Source organism: Camellia sinensis, chromosome 2, assembly GCF_055761805.1.
Source record: "Camellia sinensis isolate YWXY chromosome 2, ASM5576180v1, whole genome shotgun sequence".
Classification (NCBI taxonomy): Eukaryota; Viridiplantae; Streptophyta; class Magnoliopsida; order Ericales; family Theaceae; genus Camellia; species Camellia sinensis.
Window position 1 is genome coordinate 60,899,028 of NC_138962.1, and position 17,402 is coordinate 60,916,429.

Here is a 17,402-nt window from a genome sequence, read left to right on the forward strand (position 1 = left end):
GAAATTCAAAAAAATGTGACAAAGAAATTAAAGAGAAAGAAAGATGAACAGACAGAAGACTGTGTTACTGTGAAAAACAGAGTTTCGTGATTCCAATTTATGCAAAACCCAAGTTTATCTTCTTAATTGGTAACAATCTGCATTTTGTTTTAGCCTAATACAGTTATATTTTGTTCTAAATTTTGGGATAAAGTGTGTATTGGTAGAAAATGTAGATGATTTTTCTTTCTTACTCTCATGTTGCAGTCACATTCTTATCACATGACTAGATTCTGTTAAAGATTTACACAATTGAGTAACAAAAAGGAGACATTGACACTTGTATAGGTATTAAAGTGAGATTTTGACCAAAAGTATAAGAGGTTGACTGTCATAATTTCATGTGCAGGGACCGAAGTGAAATTTGACCAGAAGTGCAGGGGTTGACTGTCATGATTTCATGTGTAGGGGCCAAAGTGAGATTTGGTACAAAGTATAGGGGTGCAGAGTGTAATTTACCCTATTATTTTAGAAGAAGTTACTCGGCAAACCCCTTGTCGGAGAATAAATTGGTATGAAGTTGTAAAACCCAAGTTGTATATAGGATTATTTTATTGGATAGATTAGTAATTAAATTAACTTATATGAGTCATTTATTAATATCAAAGAATTAGTTATGAGATGGCATTATATTTTCTATTACTTAGATGGGTAATTTTGTAACTTTGAGAAATTAGGTTAATAAGCCCACCTATTGTGGCTTTAAGTTTTGGAAAACAAACAAAACAGAGGCTATGAATTGCTCCATAGGCGGCTAGGGTTTGAGAAGGTAAAAGAAAAAAGAAAAGAAAAAGAGAAGAGAGGCTTGTACTGCAGAAAGGGTTTGGAAGAGTTAAAGGTGAAGGCAGCAACAAGGGTTTGGAAAAGTTTAAAATTAAAGAAAAGAAACCCAAACCAAGGAAGAGGGAGGATTCATAAGAGTGATGGTTTTGCTTTATTCATCACTTAGGTAAGATTTATTTTATTGTATTCCTATCTATGATTTTAGTGTTAATATATCAATAGATGATTTTATGGGCATATATGATTAAATAGATATATTGATGTAGTCTATGTTGGGGGTCTCAATTTTGCTCAATTTTAGAGTGTATTTGGCATCCCATTTGGGTGGTTCATATTTTGAGATTGATATGTGATGGGTTAAGTTTAATGGCGGTGTATTTGTGGGATACACGATTGACTACGAGCAATTACAATTTTTTTTACATGTATATAAACAACAAGAGAATAATATGGGTTGAGAATTTCTGAAGCCGTGATGGCTTTGTTTTGATGCTAAATCGTGGGAGTTCCTAATAGACTATTGGGTTAATTTATTCTATTGTTGTTACAAGAAGAGATGGATGGGTGCACATAATAATTGTTTATGCGGTGTAATATTTTATTAGGTTTGTGAGATTGAGGTGGATCTTGGTAATTTGAGATTAGCTTGGGAAATATTATTTTAGCTGTTTGAGGTAAGTAACCCTCTATCACTGTTGGTTCATTTTTATTCCTATCGAATCGTTTAAAATCATAAATATTTATTTATAGCCTTTATGTTCTCCTACAATAAAATATGGGTCAAGTATAAAACAACATCGAATATTATTATGAAAATTATTTGAATATTTGGTTAAACTATTCTGAAAATTGTACTAAACGTTTATTCATGAAAACTTCGAATGTTTTATTTAAAAGTTGTGTATTGTTTGAATTTTGAACATCACTCTAGTCTGACTATGATTTGGACCCTAGCCAATGGGGGTTATTTATTGGCACAGAAACTAGTTTCTTTTGGGGCTTTACCACCGGCCTATGTGTGGTTCTGGGCCTTGTCACGGGCTATGTGACCGTAGTCAGTAAGACTTGGGTTTTGTGAATCAAATCATTGAACCATCTGAATATCGAACCATCGATTTGAACAACGAATTACTTTGAATTATCTTGTTGGCTTTTCATTTAAAATGTATTGTACATTGTTTATTTTTAGCTATGAAACCACCTTACAAATAATTGTTCATTTATTGAACTGTAGAAAAAATTATATTTATTGGTTATCGATTTATTTATTTATTTTTGTATACTTGATCCAGCTAGCAGTGATGGTTGGTTATTTACTGGGCTATCTAGCTTACTCTTTTTTTTTTTTTCAGATTTTGAAGAGTAGAGCTGCGCGGGATCTTTTTTTTACATGTGGGAGTGCCGAGAGTAGGACCATGATTTAAGTACCTGGATTATTGTTTTGTTAGTGGATTAAATTAGTGGACTTGGTGGACATTTTCATATGAGAACTATTTATTTTTATGGATTTTGGCATTATGACAATTAAGGATTTAATTTGAGTATTTTATTTTGTGGGTTATGTGATTGGATTCTTAGCCTTGCATACTCACTTATATGAGTGTGCGGCGTTGTCACAGAGCTTGGGGCGTGACAATTTTATGGTATCAGAGCCAGGTTGTAATTTTGAAGGCTGGTATAGAATAGTGGTGAGATTGGGTAGATGTAGGATTGGGAACGCTTATAATTTGATATAATGTTATTTTTATTTACTTGTTATAGGGACTTGAGAATAGAATAAGATGAGATTTTATTATTGATGCATATAGGTTGCAATGGAACATGAGGAGACATTAGCAAATCTCGTGTGGTTAGTATAGATAGTAGGAGATTGCTTGTAGACTTGACTGTTTTAGATATGCGGGACTTTGACATAATTCTTGGAATGGATTGGTTGGAAACCAATTATGCTTCTGTTGATTGTCGAGGCAAAAGGGTAGTATTTCAGATTCCTAATCAACCAGAATTTTGCTTTGTGGGTAGTGGAGTTAACACTCCTTTTCTGGTAATCTCAGCTTTGCAAGCTAGACGGTTGTTAAGGAATGGTTGCGAGGGCTATTTAGCTTCTGTGAGAGATACCCGTAAGACTGGATTGAAGTTAGAGGACATTCTAGTTGTAAAGGAATTTCCCGATGTTTTTCCTGACGACTTACCGGGGTTGCCACCAGATAGAGAGATTGAGTTTGTCATCGAATTGATACCCGGCACGGGTCCTATCTCTAGGGCTCTGTATCGAATGGCCCAACAGAGTTGAAAGAGTTGAAGGAATAATTACAAGAGTTACTAGATAAGGACTTTATTAGGCCTAGTGTTTCTCCTTGGGGTGCGCCCGTTTTATTTGTGAAAAAGAAGGATGGTAGTTTTCGCCTTTGCATTGATTATCGAGAGTTGAACAAGGTGACAATCCGAAATAAATATCCTTTGCCTAGGATAGATGACCTATTTGATCAGTTGCAAGGGGCACAAGTCTTTTCTAAGCTTGACCTTCGTTCTGGCTATCATCAGTTGAAGGTTAAGGCGGAAGATATACCTAAGACAGCCTTCCGAACTAGGTATGGGCATTATGAATTTTTAGTGATGCCGTTTGGGTTGACCAATGCGCCTGCAGCTTTTATGGATTTAATGAGCAGAGTATTTAAACCCTTCTTAGATCAGTTTGTGGTAATTTTTATTGATGACATTCTTGTGTACTCAAAGAGTAAAGAGCAGCACGAAGAACATCTGAGAATAGTGTTGCAGATATTAAGGGAGAATAAATTATTTGCTAAATTAAAGAAGTGTGAATTTTGGCTGGAGAGTGTATCATTTTTGGGTCATGTGATATCTAGAGATGGGGTGTCTGTTGACCCCAAGAAAGTGGAGGCGGTGGTAGAGTGGAATAGGCCTACTAGTGTCACTGAAATTCGTAACTTCTTGGGTTTAGCAGGTTATTATAGAAGGTTTGTTGAGGGATTTTCCCGAATTTCTATGCCTTTGACTCGTTTAACGCAAAAAGGGGTTAAATTTGAATGGTCTGATGATTGTGAGAAGAGTTTCCAGGATCTAAAAAGTCGATTGGTGTCTGCTCCATTACTTGTAGTTCCGTCCGGAGATGAAGGTTTTACCATCTATAGTGACGCATCGAAGATGGGCTTGGGTTGTGTCCTGATGCAGAATGATAAGGTAGTGGCATATGCGTCTAGGCAGTTGAAGCCATATAAGCAAAATTATCCTACGCATGATTTGGAGTTGGCTGCCGTGGTGTTTGCATTGAAAATCTGGAGGCACTATTTGTATGGGGTGAAATGTGAGATATTCACTGATCATAAAAGTTTAAAGTATATTTTCACTCAAAAAGAATTGAATATGAGGCAAAGACGACGGTTAGAGCTATTAAAGGACTATGATTTGACTATCAATTATCATCCAGGAAAAGCCAATGTAGTGGCGGATGCCTTGAGTAGAAAGGCCCAGAGTAATTTGGCTACATTGATCACTGACCAAAAGAATATCTTGGAGGACTTGCAGAGGTTGAATATTGAGATTAGATGGCATAGCCATGGAGTGCAGTTGGCAAACCTTAGAGTTCAACCCACCTTGATTGATAGAATTAAAGATGCTCAGGGAAGAGATCCTCAGTTGCAAAAACTTAAGGCTGAAATGGAAATAGGGCTACAGATGGACTTTTGTATGCATAAAGATGGAAGCTTGAGATTTGGAGAGAGGTTGTGTGTGCCTAATGATTTAGAGCTCAAGAGAGAAATCCTAAGAGAAGCTCACAGTTCAGGATATACTGTACATCCAGGGAGCACTAAAATGTATAAAGACTTGAAGAGGAACTTTTGGTGGAATAATATGAAGAGGGAAATTGCTCAGTACGTTACTCAATGTTTGGTATGTCAACAAGAGAAAGTTGAACATCAGAGACCTGCAGGTAAGTTACAACCTCTTCCTATTCCCGAGTGGAAGTGGGAACATATTACCATGGATTTTGTGACAGTGCCTAGGACCCAAGGTGGTAACAATACTATTTGGGTTATCGTTGATCGATTGACCAAATCCGCTCACTTTCTAGCTTTTAAGGTAGGGTTCTCCTTAGAGAAGTTTGCAAAATTGTATATCAAGGAGATTGTGAAGTTGCATGGTATTCCGGTGACCATAGTGTCTGATAGAGATAGCAGATTTGTATCTATGTTTTGGAGGAGTTTGCATACAGCTTTGGGCACTAGTTTGAATTTTAGCACTACCTTTCATCCTCAAACTGATGGACAGTCAGAGAGAACTATTCAAACCTTGGAAGACATGTTGAGGGCTTGTGTTATTGATCTTGGAGGCTTTTGGGATGAGCATTTGGCCTTAGTGGAATTCTCTTATAATAACAGTTATCATGCGAGTATTCAGATGGCACCATATGAGGCTTTATATGGACGAAAGTGTAGATCACCTATGTGTTGGGATGATGTCGGTGAAAGGAAGTTGTTAGGGCCTGAGATTGTGCAACAAACAGTGGACAAGATCAATCTTATTAGAGAGCGACTTCGCACGGCACAGAGTAGACAGAAAAGTTATGCAGATAACAGGAGACGCGATTTGGTGTTTGGGGTTGGAGACCATGTGTTCCTTAAGGTGTCTCCTATGAAAGGAGTAATGAGGTTTGGTGTTCGTGGTAAACTGAGTCCTAGATTTGTTGGGCCATTTGAGGTTTTAGATCGAATTGGTGAGGTAGCTTACAGACTTGCCCTACCACCTTCACTAGCTGGAGTTCATAATGTTTTTCATGTCTCAATGTTAAGGAAGTATATACCGGATCCTAGTCATGTGATTGATCATGCACCGTTGCAGTTTAAGGAGGATTTGACATATGAGGAACTCCCTATACGAATTGTTGATAGGAAGGAACAAGTTTTGAGGCGTCGAGTCATCCACTATGTTAAGGTTCAATGGAGTAATCACTCAGAAAGAGAAGCAACTTGGGAACTTGATGATAAAATGAAACGAAAGTATCCACAACTTTTTGAGACTTCAGGTATGTCAAATTTCGAGGATGAAATTTCTTTTAAGGAGGGAAGGATGTAAAACCCAAGTTGTGTATAGGATTATTTTATTGGATAGATTAGTAATTAAATTAACTTATATGAGTCATTTATTAATATCAAAGAATTAGTTATGAGATGGCATTATATTTTCTATTACTTAGATGGGTAATTTTGTAACTTTGAGAAATTAGGTTAATAAGCCCACCTATTGTGGCTTTAAGTTTTGGAAAACAAACAAAACAGAGGCTATGAATTGCTCCATAAGCGGCTAGGGTTTGAGAAGGTAAAAGAAAAAAGAAAAGAAAAAGAGAAGAGAGGCTTGTACTGCAGAAAGGGTTTGGAAGAGTTAAAGGTGAAGGCAGCAACAAGGGTTTGGAAAAGTTTAAAATTAAAGAAAAGAAACCCAAACCAAGGAAGAGGGAGGATTCATAAGAGTGGTGGTTTTGCTTTATTCATCACTTAGGTAAGATTTATTTTATTGTATTCCTATCTATGATTTTAGTGTTAATATATCAATAGATGATTTTATGGGCATATATGATTAAATAGATATATTGATGTAGTCTATGTTGGGGGTCTCAATTTTGCTCAATTTTAGAGTGTATTTGGCATCCCATTTGGGTGGTTCATATTTTGAGATTGATATGTGATGGGTTAAGTTTAATGGCGGTGTATTTGTGGGATACACGATTGACTACAAGCAATTACAATTTTTTTTACATGTATATAAACAACAAGAGAATAATATGGGTTGAGAATTTCTGAAGCCGTGATGGCTTTGTTTTGATGCTAAATCGTGGGAGTTCCTAATAGACTATTGGGTTAATTTATTCTATTGTTGTTACAAGAAGAGATGGATGGGTGCACATAATAATTGTTTATGCGGTGTAATATTTTATTAGGTTTGTGAGATTGAGGTGGATCTTGGTAATTTGAGATTAGCTTGGGAAATATTATTTTAGCTGTTTGAGGTAAGTAACCCTCTATCACTGTTGGTTCATTTTTATTCCTATCGAATCGTTTAAAATCATAAATATTTATTTATAGCCTTTATGTTCTCCTACAATAAAATATGGGTCAAGTATAAAACAACATCGAATATTATTATGAAAATTATTTGAATATTTGGTTAAACTATTCTGAAAATTGTACTAAACGTTTATTCATGAAAACTTCGAATGTTTTATTTAAAAGTTGTGTATTGTTTGAATTTTGAACATCACTCTAGTCTGACTATGATTTGGACCCTAGCCAATGGGGGTTATTTATTGGCACAAAAACTAGTTTCTTTTGGGGCTTTACCACCGGCCTATGTGTGGTTCTGGGCCTTGTCACGGGCTATGTGACCGTAGTCAGTAAGACTTGGGTTTTGTGAATCAAATCATTGAACCATCTGAATATCGAACCATCGATTTGAACAACGAATTACTTTGAATTATCTTGTTGGCTTTTCATTTAAAATGTATTGTACATTGTTTATTTTTAGCTATGAAACCACCTTACAAATAATTGTTCATTTATTGAACTGTAGAAAAAATTATATTTATTGGTTATCGATTTATTTATTTATTTTTGTATACTTGATCCAGCTAGCAGTGATGGTTGGTTATTTACTGGGCTATCTAGCTTACTCTTATTTTTTTTTTCAGATTTTGAAGAGTAGAGCTGCGCGGGATCTTTTTTTTACATGTGGGAGTGCCGAGAGTAGGACCATGATTTAAGTACTTGGATTATTGTTTTGTTAGTGGATTAAATTAGTGGACTTGGTGGACATTTTCATATGAGAACTATTTATTTTTATGGATTTTGGCATTATGACAATTAAGGATTTAATTTGAGTATTTTATTTTGTGGGTTATGTGATTGGATTTTTAGCCTTGCATGCTCACTTATATGAGTGTGCGGCGTTGTCACAGAGCTTGGGGCGTGACAATAGTACTTATGTTATTTTGTTAGTTATGAAAATTGTTTTGGAATGATCGTTGTTGATAGAGAAAAATTTCTTAGAATGAATGAGTGACATTATAGCTTGTGGTTGTATCTTTAGAGTTTGAGTAGAAGTGAGCAACTAACTAGAGACTTTGGAGGAAATTTCAAAATAACTACAACTATGAGTATTTGTTAGTGTAACCTTTCGTCTTGAGTTGTGTAGGTTTTTGTGGTGGGTTTGATATAGTAGTTGGTGTTGTTGTTTGTGACATAAGCAGTTATGAGAATTAGATTTCATTTTCATTTTAGTAAGTCGTGGTGAATTACTTCTCGAATTAAATTGTTTTTTAGAGGCGGAGCAGCTTTAGTAGTGATTGGATTGATGTACTGAAAATATTATTTTAATTAGAATTTTATAATAGAGGCATAATGTTATTTTGATGAGAGATACATATTGAATTTTGTTTGGAGAGATTTTATTGAAATTTGAGATTAATTTATATATTAACGATTCGTAAATTTGAAGGTCGTTTCAGTGTTACTCTTTACATGTGTCTTATTATGATTGGTTCGCTATACTTTGAGGGTGAGAGGTAGAATATTTTGTTAACTATCCTTAGGAATGCTATAAATATTTGTCATTGAGTGAGTTCGCGTTATAGAAGGTGTTGAATTTAGGCTTGATCTCGTGGGACATTATAATATTAATGTGGTGTGGAGTAATGTTACAACTTTATAGTTAGTGTCATGGCATCGACCTTAAGGAATGTAGGATGTTGTGCGAGTATAGGTAGACGATGTAAGTGTGGATGATTTTCTTCTTGCGTGATTGTCTATTATAGTTGTGGTGTTGGAAGAGGTTGACAATAAGCCACCTCAAGACTCGTCTTACACTTCGAATATGAGACGTAAGGCTGAGTATTACTTGTTTGTGTGTATTTTAGTGATTGTCTATTATAGTTATGGCGTTGGAAGATGTTGACAATGAGCAACCTCATGACTCGTCTTACACTTCGAATAGGAGGCGTAAAGATGAGTATTACTTGCTTGTGTGTATGTCATTCATGAGAGTGACAAGTCATGCTGAATATTTGATGCTTGTTTCTAGTTGGTCGCATGTGATCCCCAAGATGGGGGTAGTTGCGAAAATTATTTTTGCGAGCTTGAAATTTGTAATGAGTGGTTGATATATTGTAATGGTAGTTGTGGGGGAATACGACTTCCCAAGTTTATGAGCAAAACTTATTTATTGTTTTATTTAACCTTATTGTTATTATTTTGAATTATTGTTGCTTGTATGATTGGAATGGGATTGTTGGGTGACGGTTGAGGGTTTCACCAGTTGAAATCTATTTGAGAAAAAAGTTGAGAACAAAGTTTTCCTATTGAGTATGACCTTATTCTTGCTGAAATTAAGAATTTATCGTTTTGGATAAACTAGTGAATAAAGAAGAAATAGTCATGAAGATGGCGTACCGAGTCTTATGAGGTGTGTAACCCTTAACTATTTCAACAAAAAAAAAAAAAAAAAAGATTCTTTTCAAACCCTTCACTTTTACAATTCACTTGTTTGTATCTAAAGTGTGTATATATATATATATATATTATAAAGCTTTCTGTTAAGAATAATCTCTTTTAATTTCAAAAGTCAAGAAATATATATATTTTTTATAAAGCTTTCTGTCAAGAATAATCTCTTTTAATTTCAAAAGTTAGGAAATATGTATATATATATATATATATTGGTGTTTTTGGTTCTTAAGTATTTCAAAAACGCAATTTAGTGATGTGTGGACATGTAATACTATCTGTGTTGTAAGAACGTAGTTCGTAATGCTTTTGGTTTTGTTGGGTTATGTTTGTTGAAGGCCATGATTGGAAGGTGGAATTCTTATTAGAATATTTTCTTTCTTATGAGAGGGGGTTGAGGACTTTTTAAGTGGTGTGAGGTAATTATTTGAAAATTTTGGTTCAAAGCAACTGGTAGTCATTTCTTGGGGTGTGAATGTGACGTGAGAGCTTATTTTTATGAGGTTTTAGGTCGTTAGACAACCGTGAGTTATTCTCTTGAGATTGAGTCTGTTTAAGACGCGAGTACTATAGGGCATGTTACTGATACCTTTTGCTTGACTTTTATTTCGTAGGATCGATAGGTTCTTGTGGAAATTCTTACGAAGGAGTTAAAAGAGAGACTCACCACTTTCAAATTGTTATTCACATCATTTGAGATGTTGTCAGAATACCAGTGTGGGACTGAAATACGAAAATTTCCTTTAGATTTCGAGCTAGATTTTTGGAGTGACAATTGTAATTCTATTGGGAGTTATTCTACCCCTTATATGATTGTGTTGCCTCATCTTCTTTCGTGGGAGTCGTTTCTTGTTTATCACGCGAAATCCTTTGCATTGGGAGACTCTTCTAGAAACTCATTGTTAAGTAGAGGTCATTTGTGATTAGTTGGTGGGAGTGTTAGCTCCAATATCTGTTTCATTTCGGTTTGTACAAACTTTAAATCTTGAAGTGTCTAATTTCAGGGACGCAATTTCCTAAGGTGGGGAGAGTGTAACACTTCGTATTCCTTAGGATTGCTATTGACACTCTTATTATTGTACTTGGAACCTCTTTAATTCATTTTAGAGTATTGATTGGGGTGGTTTCATAATGGTAAAACAGGATTGAACTAAAAACATTGATTTGGATAATTGCCCTATGAGCAGTCTTCACTCTTTTACCTTTTTATCTTTCTGCACTTTGAATCTGGATGTGAGGGTAGAGCCATTGGAAAGCTTATTTCTGAGGTTTCGATTTAGACACAAGAACGGCCCAAAACGAAGTACGGACGAGAAAGTTATACCCGTTTGAAATTTGGGTACCTGTGCTAGAAGCAAGTCCGCTCGAGTGAACTTTAGACCATTCGAGCTGTTTGTTCGAGTAACAGAGATTTTGAGAGATTTCTTTCACTGCTCGAGCCAAGCTTTAACTGCTTGAGCGGTCTGTTTGAAGTCTACCACTTTAAAGTCACTTTTTGGTCCAAACTTTTCATTCTTTCTTCCTCTCTTCTCTCCCTCTCCTTCATTCTCAAAACCCTAGACCTCCAAACCTTGATTTGATCTATTTTTCACCAAGAATCCACCACATATCTTGCATTAAACGTGAAGAACAAGTGAAGATCAACATTTTGACTGATTGAATTGCGATTCCTTCGAGATTTCTCTTTGGGTTTGCATCTTCTTGCCTCCATATTTGAGGTAGGGTTACTTTTAACTTAGGGGGTGTTTGATAACATGATTCAACACTTAAGTCACTTAAGTCATATAAAACTTACTTAATTCTGACTGAATTTATAAATACTAAACATAAGTATTAATATATACTATTATAAACTCACCACCACCACCACTGCTACCACTACTACCATCACCACAACCACCACCATCATGCCACCGCTACTATTACCACAACCACCACAACTATAACCATAACCACAACCACAACCACAACTACTACCATCATGCCACCGCTAATATTACTACCACCACCACCACTACTGCTGCTACCACCATGACACCACTACTACCACTATTACAACCATCGCCGCCATCACTACCGCTATGCTACCACCACCACCAACATGCCGCCGCCGCCGCCGCCACTGCTACCACTTTAAAGTCACTTTTTGGTCCAAACTTTTCATTCTTTCTTCCCCTTTTCTCTCCCTCTCCTCTATTCTCAAAACCCTAGACCTCCAAACCTAATGGAGTTATTTTGGTTCGAGCCCCCAGAAGCTCATCTTATCACAAACCTACTAGAAGGCTGGGGGAATTCAGAGAGTCTTGTCAGGCAAGCCCACTCGACACTTGACTGACTCATGGGGAGACCCGTGTACTTACAAGCCAACCCCGATGAGGATTTCTTATTTTGGAGACTTAGCCAGGGCAGCACTCGTGAAAGGTACATAGGGCCGACCCACATTGTTGGTCTTGCTTTGGACCTAGGACAGCCGTATTTTCTGGTCGCACCTTTACCCCTGGGCTTTGCAGAGAGGAGGGGACACGCATATCCTAGCAGCCATATTCGCACTACGACACCTCCTCCACAGTATATTGTCTATATCCCAGCTGTGGACTTCACTGACAGTGCATCATACTTGGAGATACCGGTGTGGATCACCGGATGAGAGTTTTGGGGTTATGATCACAGTATTCCTATCTACATGGTTCGGGTAGTATGGTGTTGCTTTTGAGTAGAGCACAATGGGTGGAAGTTTGAGCCTCTCATGCAGAGTGAGTTTGTGGAGTTATTTCATGGGCCAATTTTCCAAAGCTAGTTCTCATGGTGGCCTAACGGTCCCTTTTAGACATCTGATCAGGAGATTTTTGTGACCTGACCGTGATTAGTCTAATCCTGAAATTTTTGTATCAATAAGATTAGACACTTTTTGTGACCTGACCATGATTAGTCTAATCTTGAAATTTTTGTGTCAGTAGGATTAGACACTAACTCTTGGCCATTATCTAAGTATGTTGTACTAACATCTTTTCTTTGCATAAGTAAAACAAGTATTGTGTAAATGATAGGCCTGTAAATGGATCAGATTCAGATCGGATCTGTCAAAATCCGAATCCGATCCGATTAAGACAAACCCGAATCCGATTCGAATCCGTTTAGTCTGTATCCGATTATAGATATCCGAATCCGAATCCGATGATTTCGGATATCTGATCCGATAATCCGATCCGATCCATTTATTTATTTATTGAGCTACAATTTTATATAATTTGATTTTTTTTTCATTTTGTGTTTTTTTATTCAAATTGAAAATAATCGGATCGGATTATCGGATTATCGGGTCGGATCAGATTTTTGCATATTCAATTCATTTAATAAACGGATTAAACAGATTCGGATTATCGGATCAGATTTTTTGTAAACGGATTCGGATTATCGGATCGGATTCGGGTCGGATTCGGATTGCATCCGATCCATTGACAGCCCTAGTAAATGATATATGTGTTGCTATAAGATCTTTGTGAAACATAGATATGATATTACGATGATTAAATTTGTAACCATTGATTCCAAATATATATATATATATATATATGTGGCTATTTCACTAACCGTTTTCACCTTGTGGTAATGGCTAATGATAGAAATGGAACCAGATCGTTAGTTAGCGGTACCGACCCAATAGAGCAAATCACGGAAAGAGCAGTTACCAGTTTTCTACTAGCCTTACAAACCAACATAAGTAACGGAATACCTGAACGGCGAGAAGAGCCAACTACAATAAAACAGTTCTAAGACTTGAAACCTACCATATTTACCGGCAGTACGAACCCATTGGTAGCAGAAGCTTGGGTCAGAGACATGGAGAAAAATTTTCGCAAGTTGCCTTGCACAGAAAGACAGAAGGTGGCCTTCGCCACATTCACCTTCAAAGACGATGCACAAGAATGGTGGCTTCTTACCCTGGAGAAAGAAAATATCGTGACTTGGGCTAGATTTTTGGAAGTATTTTATGAAAAATACTTTCTAGATTCGCTGCGGGAACAAAAGGCGTCAGAATTCATACATCTAAGGCAAGGAACCATGATGGTGGCCGAATATGAGAGCAAGTTCACGCAACTAACTCGATTTGCTACATACGTCATCCCTACCGAAGCTTGAAAAGCCAGGAAATTCGAAGCAGGATTGGATACTAAAATCAAGGATAGGCTTGAGGTTTTGAAACTACCAACCTATGCGGAGGTGGTGGATCGAGCATACATTGCGGAAAAAGGGATTAAAGCCTCGCGCTCCTGGGAACCAAGCCAAAGGAAGCGATTTTGGGAAAGAGATAACAGAAGATCCGGTGTTGCGCCTCCCAAGAGGGTGAATATGGGCTCAACCAGTTCAACCAGTTCAAGCAACCAAGTTCTTATGAACCCCAGAGGTGGCACTAGTCCTAACTGTCCTACTTGTGGAAGGGCTCATTGGGGACAATGCCATTGGGACTCGAGAGCATGCTTTAGATGCGATGAAGTTGGCCACTTGCTAAGAGATTGTCCAAAACTTACCAATCCTACAGCTGGGCGCTCTGAACCAATCAGAAAACCCACGGTATCTAGAGGAGTAAGGAAAGACTAAAAATGTCAAGGAAGGGCTTTTGCCTTGGTACCTGGAAACGCAGAACTTACCGAGAATGTTGTGTCAGGTACACTTTCTATTTGTGGTCATGTAGCTCATGTTCTCTTTGACTCTGGTTCCACTCATTCTTTTGTTACACCACACATTGCCTCCAAGTTAATATCAACCCCCGAACCCTTAGGATACGTATTGTCCGTGTCCTTTCATTCTGGTAATTCTGCCTTTAGTGCTGATGTGTACAAATCTTGTATTGTATCCTTAAAATGTGAAACCTTACACGTAGACTTGATTCCTCTCTGCATTAGTACCTTTGATGTGATCTTAGGAATGGATTGGTTGACTGTCAACCATGCCTCTATCGATTGTAAAGCCAAAAAGGTCTCCCTCTGGTAGCCAAACCAACTCGAACTTGTCTTTTGATGGAACTGGAGTTTCTTTCCCTCCATATGTTATATCCTTCATGACAGCCCAACGGCTTCTAAGAAAGGGTTATTGTAGTTGTATATGTTATGTGATCGATATACAACCAGAAACCCCCATACTTAATGCAATTCCTGTGATTCGAGAATTCCCGGATGTATTTCCTGAAGACCTACCTGGTAAGCTGGTTGACCGAGAAATCGAATTCACCATTGAAACCCAACCTGGTACACAACCAATCTCAAAATCCCCTTACTGCATGTCCATGACAAAATTAAAAGAGCTGAAAACTCAACTCCAAGAACTACTGAACAAAGGTTTTGTTCGACCAAGTACCTCACCCTGAGGAGCTCCAGTACTATTTATAAAGAAAAAAGATGGCACAATGACGTTATGCATTGATTACTGGGAGCTGAACAAAGTCACCATAAAAAATAGGTACCCTCTGCCACAAATCGATGACTTGTCCGACTAACTGCAAGGCGCCCAAATATTCTTAAAAATTGACTTGCGTTTTGACTACCATCAACTAAAAGTCAAAACGAAAAGTATCGAGAAGACTGCCTTCAAAACCTGCTACGGGCACTACGAGTTTCTCGTTATGCCATTTGGCGTCACAAATACTCCAGTGGCCTTCATGGACCTCATGAATCGAGTGTTCAAACCCTATCTTGATGAGTTCGTCATTGTCTTCATTGACGACATTCTCATATACTCCAAATCACCAAAAGATCATGAACACCACTTGCGAAGAGTTCTACAGACAATACGTGATCACAAGCTTTATGCTAAGTTGAAGAAATGCGAATTCTGGATCACTAGTGTACACTTCCTCGGTCACGTCATTAACAAAGAGGACATCTCAGTTGACCCTCAAAAGGTTACAGCAATCGTGCATTGGCTACGACCTACTAACGTGTCCGAGATTCGAAGTTTCTTGGGTCTAGCAGACTATTATCGGTGCTTCATGCAAGATTTCTCGAAGATAGTATCACCCTTGACCCAGCTAACTCAGAAGAACACACCTTTGAATGGATAGACAAGTTGGAACGTTGCTTCCAAGAATTGAAGAACAAACTCGTGACAGCTCCTATGCCTCATACAATGGTTTGGGTTGCGTTCTTATGCAAAATGAGAAGGTCATTGCATATGCCTCAGGTCAACTAAAGACCCACAAGAAGAACTACCCGATCCACGATTTGGAATTAGCCGTACTAATCTTTCTCCTCAAAATCTAGTGTCATTATCTCTACGGAGTAACCTACGAAATTTACACAGATCACAAGAGTCTCAAATATCTGTTTACATAGAAGGAACTGAATATGAGGCAATGACGGTGGCTAGAATTTATGAAAGACTACGATATAAAGATCCATCACCATTCAGGCAAAGCTAACGTGGTAGCAAACGCATTGAGTCGAAAGACGACCAAAAGATTGGCATGTACCCTCGTTCCCTGTAAGATCTATGGACTGTTTGCCAACATAATCGTAGAACCCACGTTAATTGAAGAAATTAGAGCATGCCAATGTGAAGATAAAATTTTGAAGAAAAAGTACAAGGAGCAATGAAGCACGCCCGATCCTAACTTTACGATAAGCAATGGGATGCTAAAATTTCAAAATCGAATTTGTGTACTCAACCTTCCAGAACTCAAGAAGAAGATATTGGAAGCGGCTCACAGCTCAAGGTTTGCGATCCACTCTGGCAATACGAAAATGTATCACGATCTGAAGGAACGCTTCTGGTGGACAGGAATGAAGAAAGACATAGCAAGCCACATCTCCAAATGCCTGCATTGTCAACGGGTTAAAGCAGAACATCAGAGACCTGCAGGAATGTTGCAACCACTCCTTGTTCTTGAATGGAAATGGGAGCACATTACTATGTACTTCGTGGTCGGGCTATCGCAATCAGTCTCGAAGAATGATGCAATATGGGTTATCGTAGATCGATTGACGAAGTCGGCACATTTTCTACCAATCAAAATCACGCACTCCCTTACTAAGTTCGCTACTCTATACATTAAGGAAATCATTCGTTTGCACGGCACCCCAGTTTCAATCGTATCTGATAGAGATCCCCGCTTTGTGTCTTATTTTTGGAACAAATTGCAAGAATCTTTGGGAACCACTCTGAAGTTTAGCACGGCTTATCACCCATAAACTGATGGGCAATTTGAAAGAACAATCCAGACTTTGGAAGATATGTTACATGTGTATGTGCTAGACCTCAAAGGTAATTGGGATGATCACCTACCTTTGGTGGAGTTCGCCTATAATAATAGCTACCATGCAAGCATTGGAATGGCACCATACGAGGCACTATACAGAAGAAAATGTCAATCACCTCTGTGTTGGACGGAAGTTAGAGACAGGAAACTGTTAGGCCGTGAGATCGTGCAAAAAACGAGCGATAAAATTCAACTCATCCAACAATGAATTCGCACTGCCCAGAGTCGCCAGAAAAGCTATGCAGATACATGGAGACAAGACTTATTTCAAATAGGAGATCATGTGTTTCTAAATATCTCGCCAACAAGAGGGGTTATCCGATTTGGAAAACGAAGAAAATTAAAGCAACGTTACATTGGGCCATTCAAGATATTAGAAAGGATTGGTCTTGTTGCATATCGCCTTGCATTACCACCTAAATTGTCTAATGTCCACAATGTATTCCACGTTTCGATGCTTCAGCAGTACCTTCAAGATCTAGAGCATGTTGTTGATTATGAGGACTTGGAAGTTCAAGAAGATCTCTTTTATGAAGAGCAACCAGTGCAGATTCTCGATCATCGTGATCAAGTTCTTCAAAACAAGACTATACCTCTTGTAAAAGTCATATGGAGAAACTATTGTGTCGAAGAAGCAACATGGGAAACTGAAAACCAAATGCGAGCCAAGTATCCATATCTCTTCGAAAAGTTAGGTATGACAAGTTTGAGGACAAACTTCTTTTAAGGAGGGGAGAAATGTGACACCTGAATTTTTAATTTAATTCAATACCATGATTAGATCATGAATAGAATATATATATATATATATATAT

At 37.7% G+C, this 17,402-nt stretch overlaps 2 protein-coding genes across 6 annotated transcripts in view; one reads left to right on the forward strand and one right to left on the reverse strand.

Annotated features, from left to right (window-relative positions):
- LOC145820063 (putative disease resistance protein At4g27220) overlaps positions 1–17,402 on the reverse strand; it is a 42,786-nt gene that overhangs the window by 10,816 nt on the left and 14,568 nt on the right. The window lies entirely within an intron of this gene.
- On the forward strand, positions 14,284–17,314 carry LOC145813854 (uncharacterized). Its single transcript, XM_082909998.1, has 3 exons — positions 14,284–14,671; positions 16,005–16,300; positions 16,811–17,314. Exons 1-3 carry the CDS (start codon positions 14,284–14,286, stop codon positions 17,312–17,314), a joined length of 1,188 nt encoding a protein of 395 aa, XP_082766124.1.

Coding starts and splice junctions, on each gene's coding strand:
- LOC145813854 (XM_082909998.1), top strand. CDS start 14,284: ATGCCTCTATCGATTGTAAAGCCAAAAAGGTCTCCCTCTGGTAGCCAA. Junction 14,672..16,004: donor CCAAGAACTACTGAACAAAG/GTTTTGTTCGAC, acceptor TCAACCTTCCAG/AACTCAAGAAGAAGATATTG. Junction 16,301..16,810: donor ATGATGCAATATGGGTTATC/GTAGATCGATTG, acceptor CGCACTGCCCAG/AGTCGCCAGAAAAGCTATGC.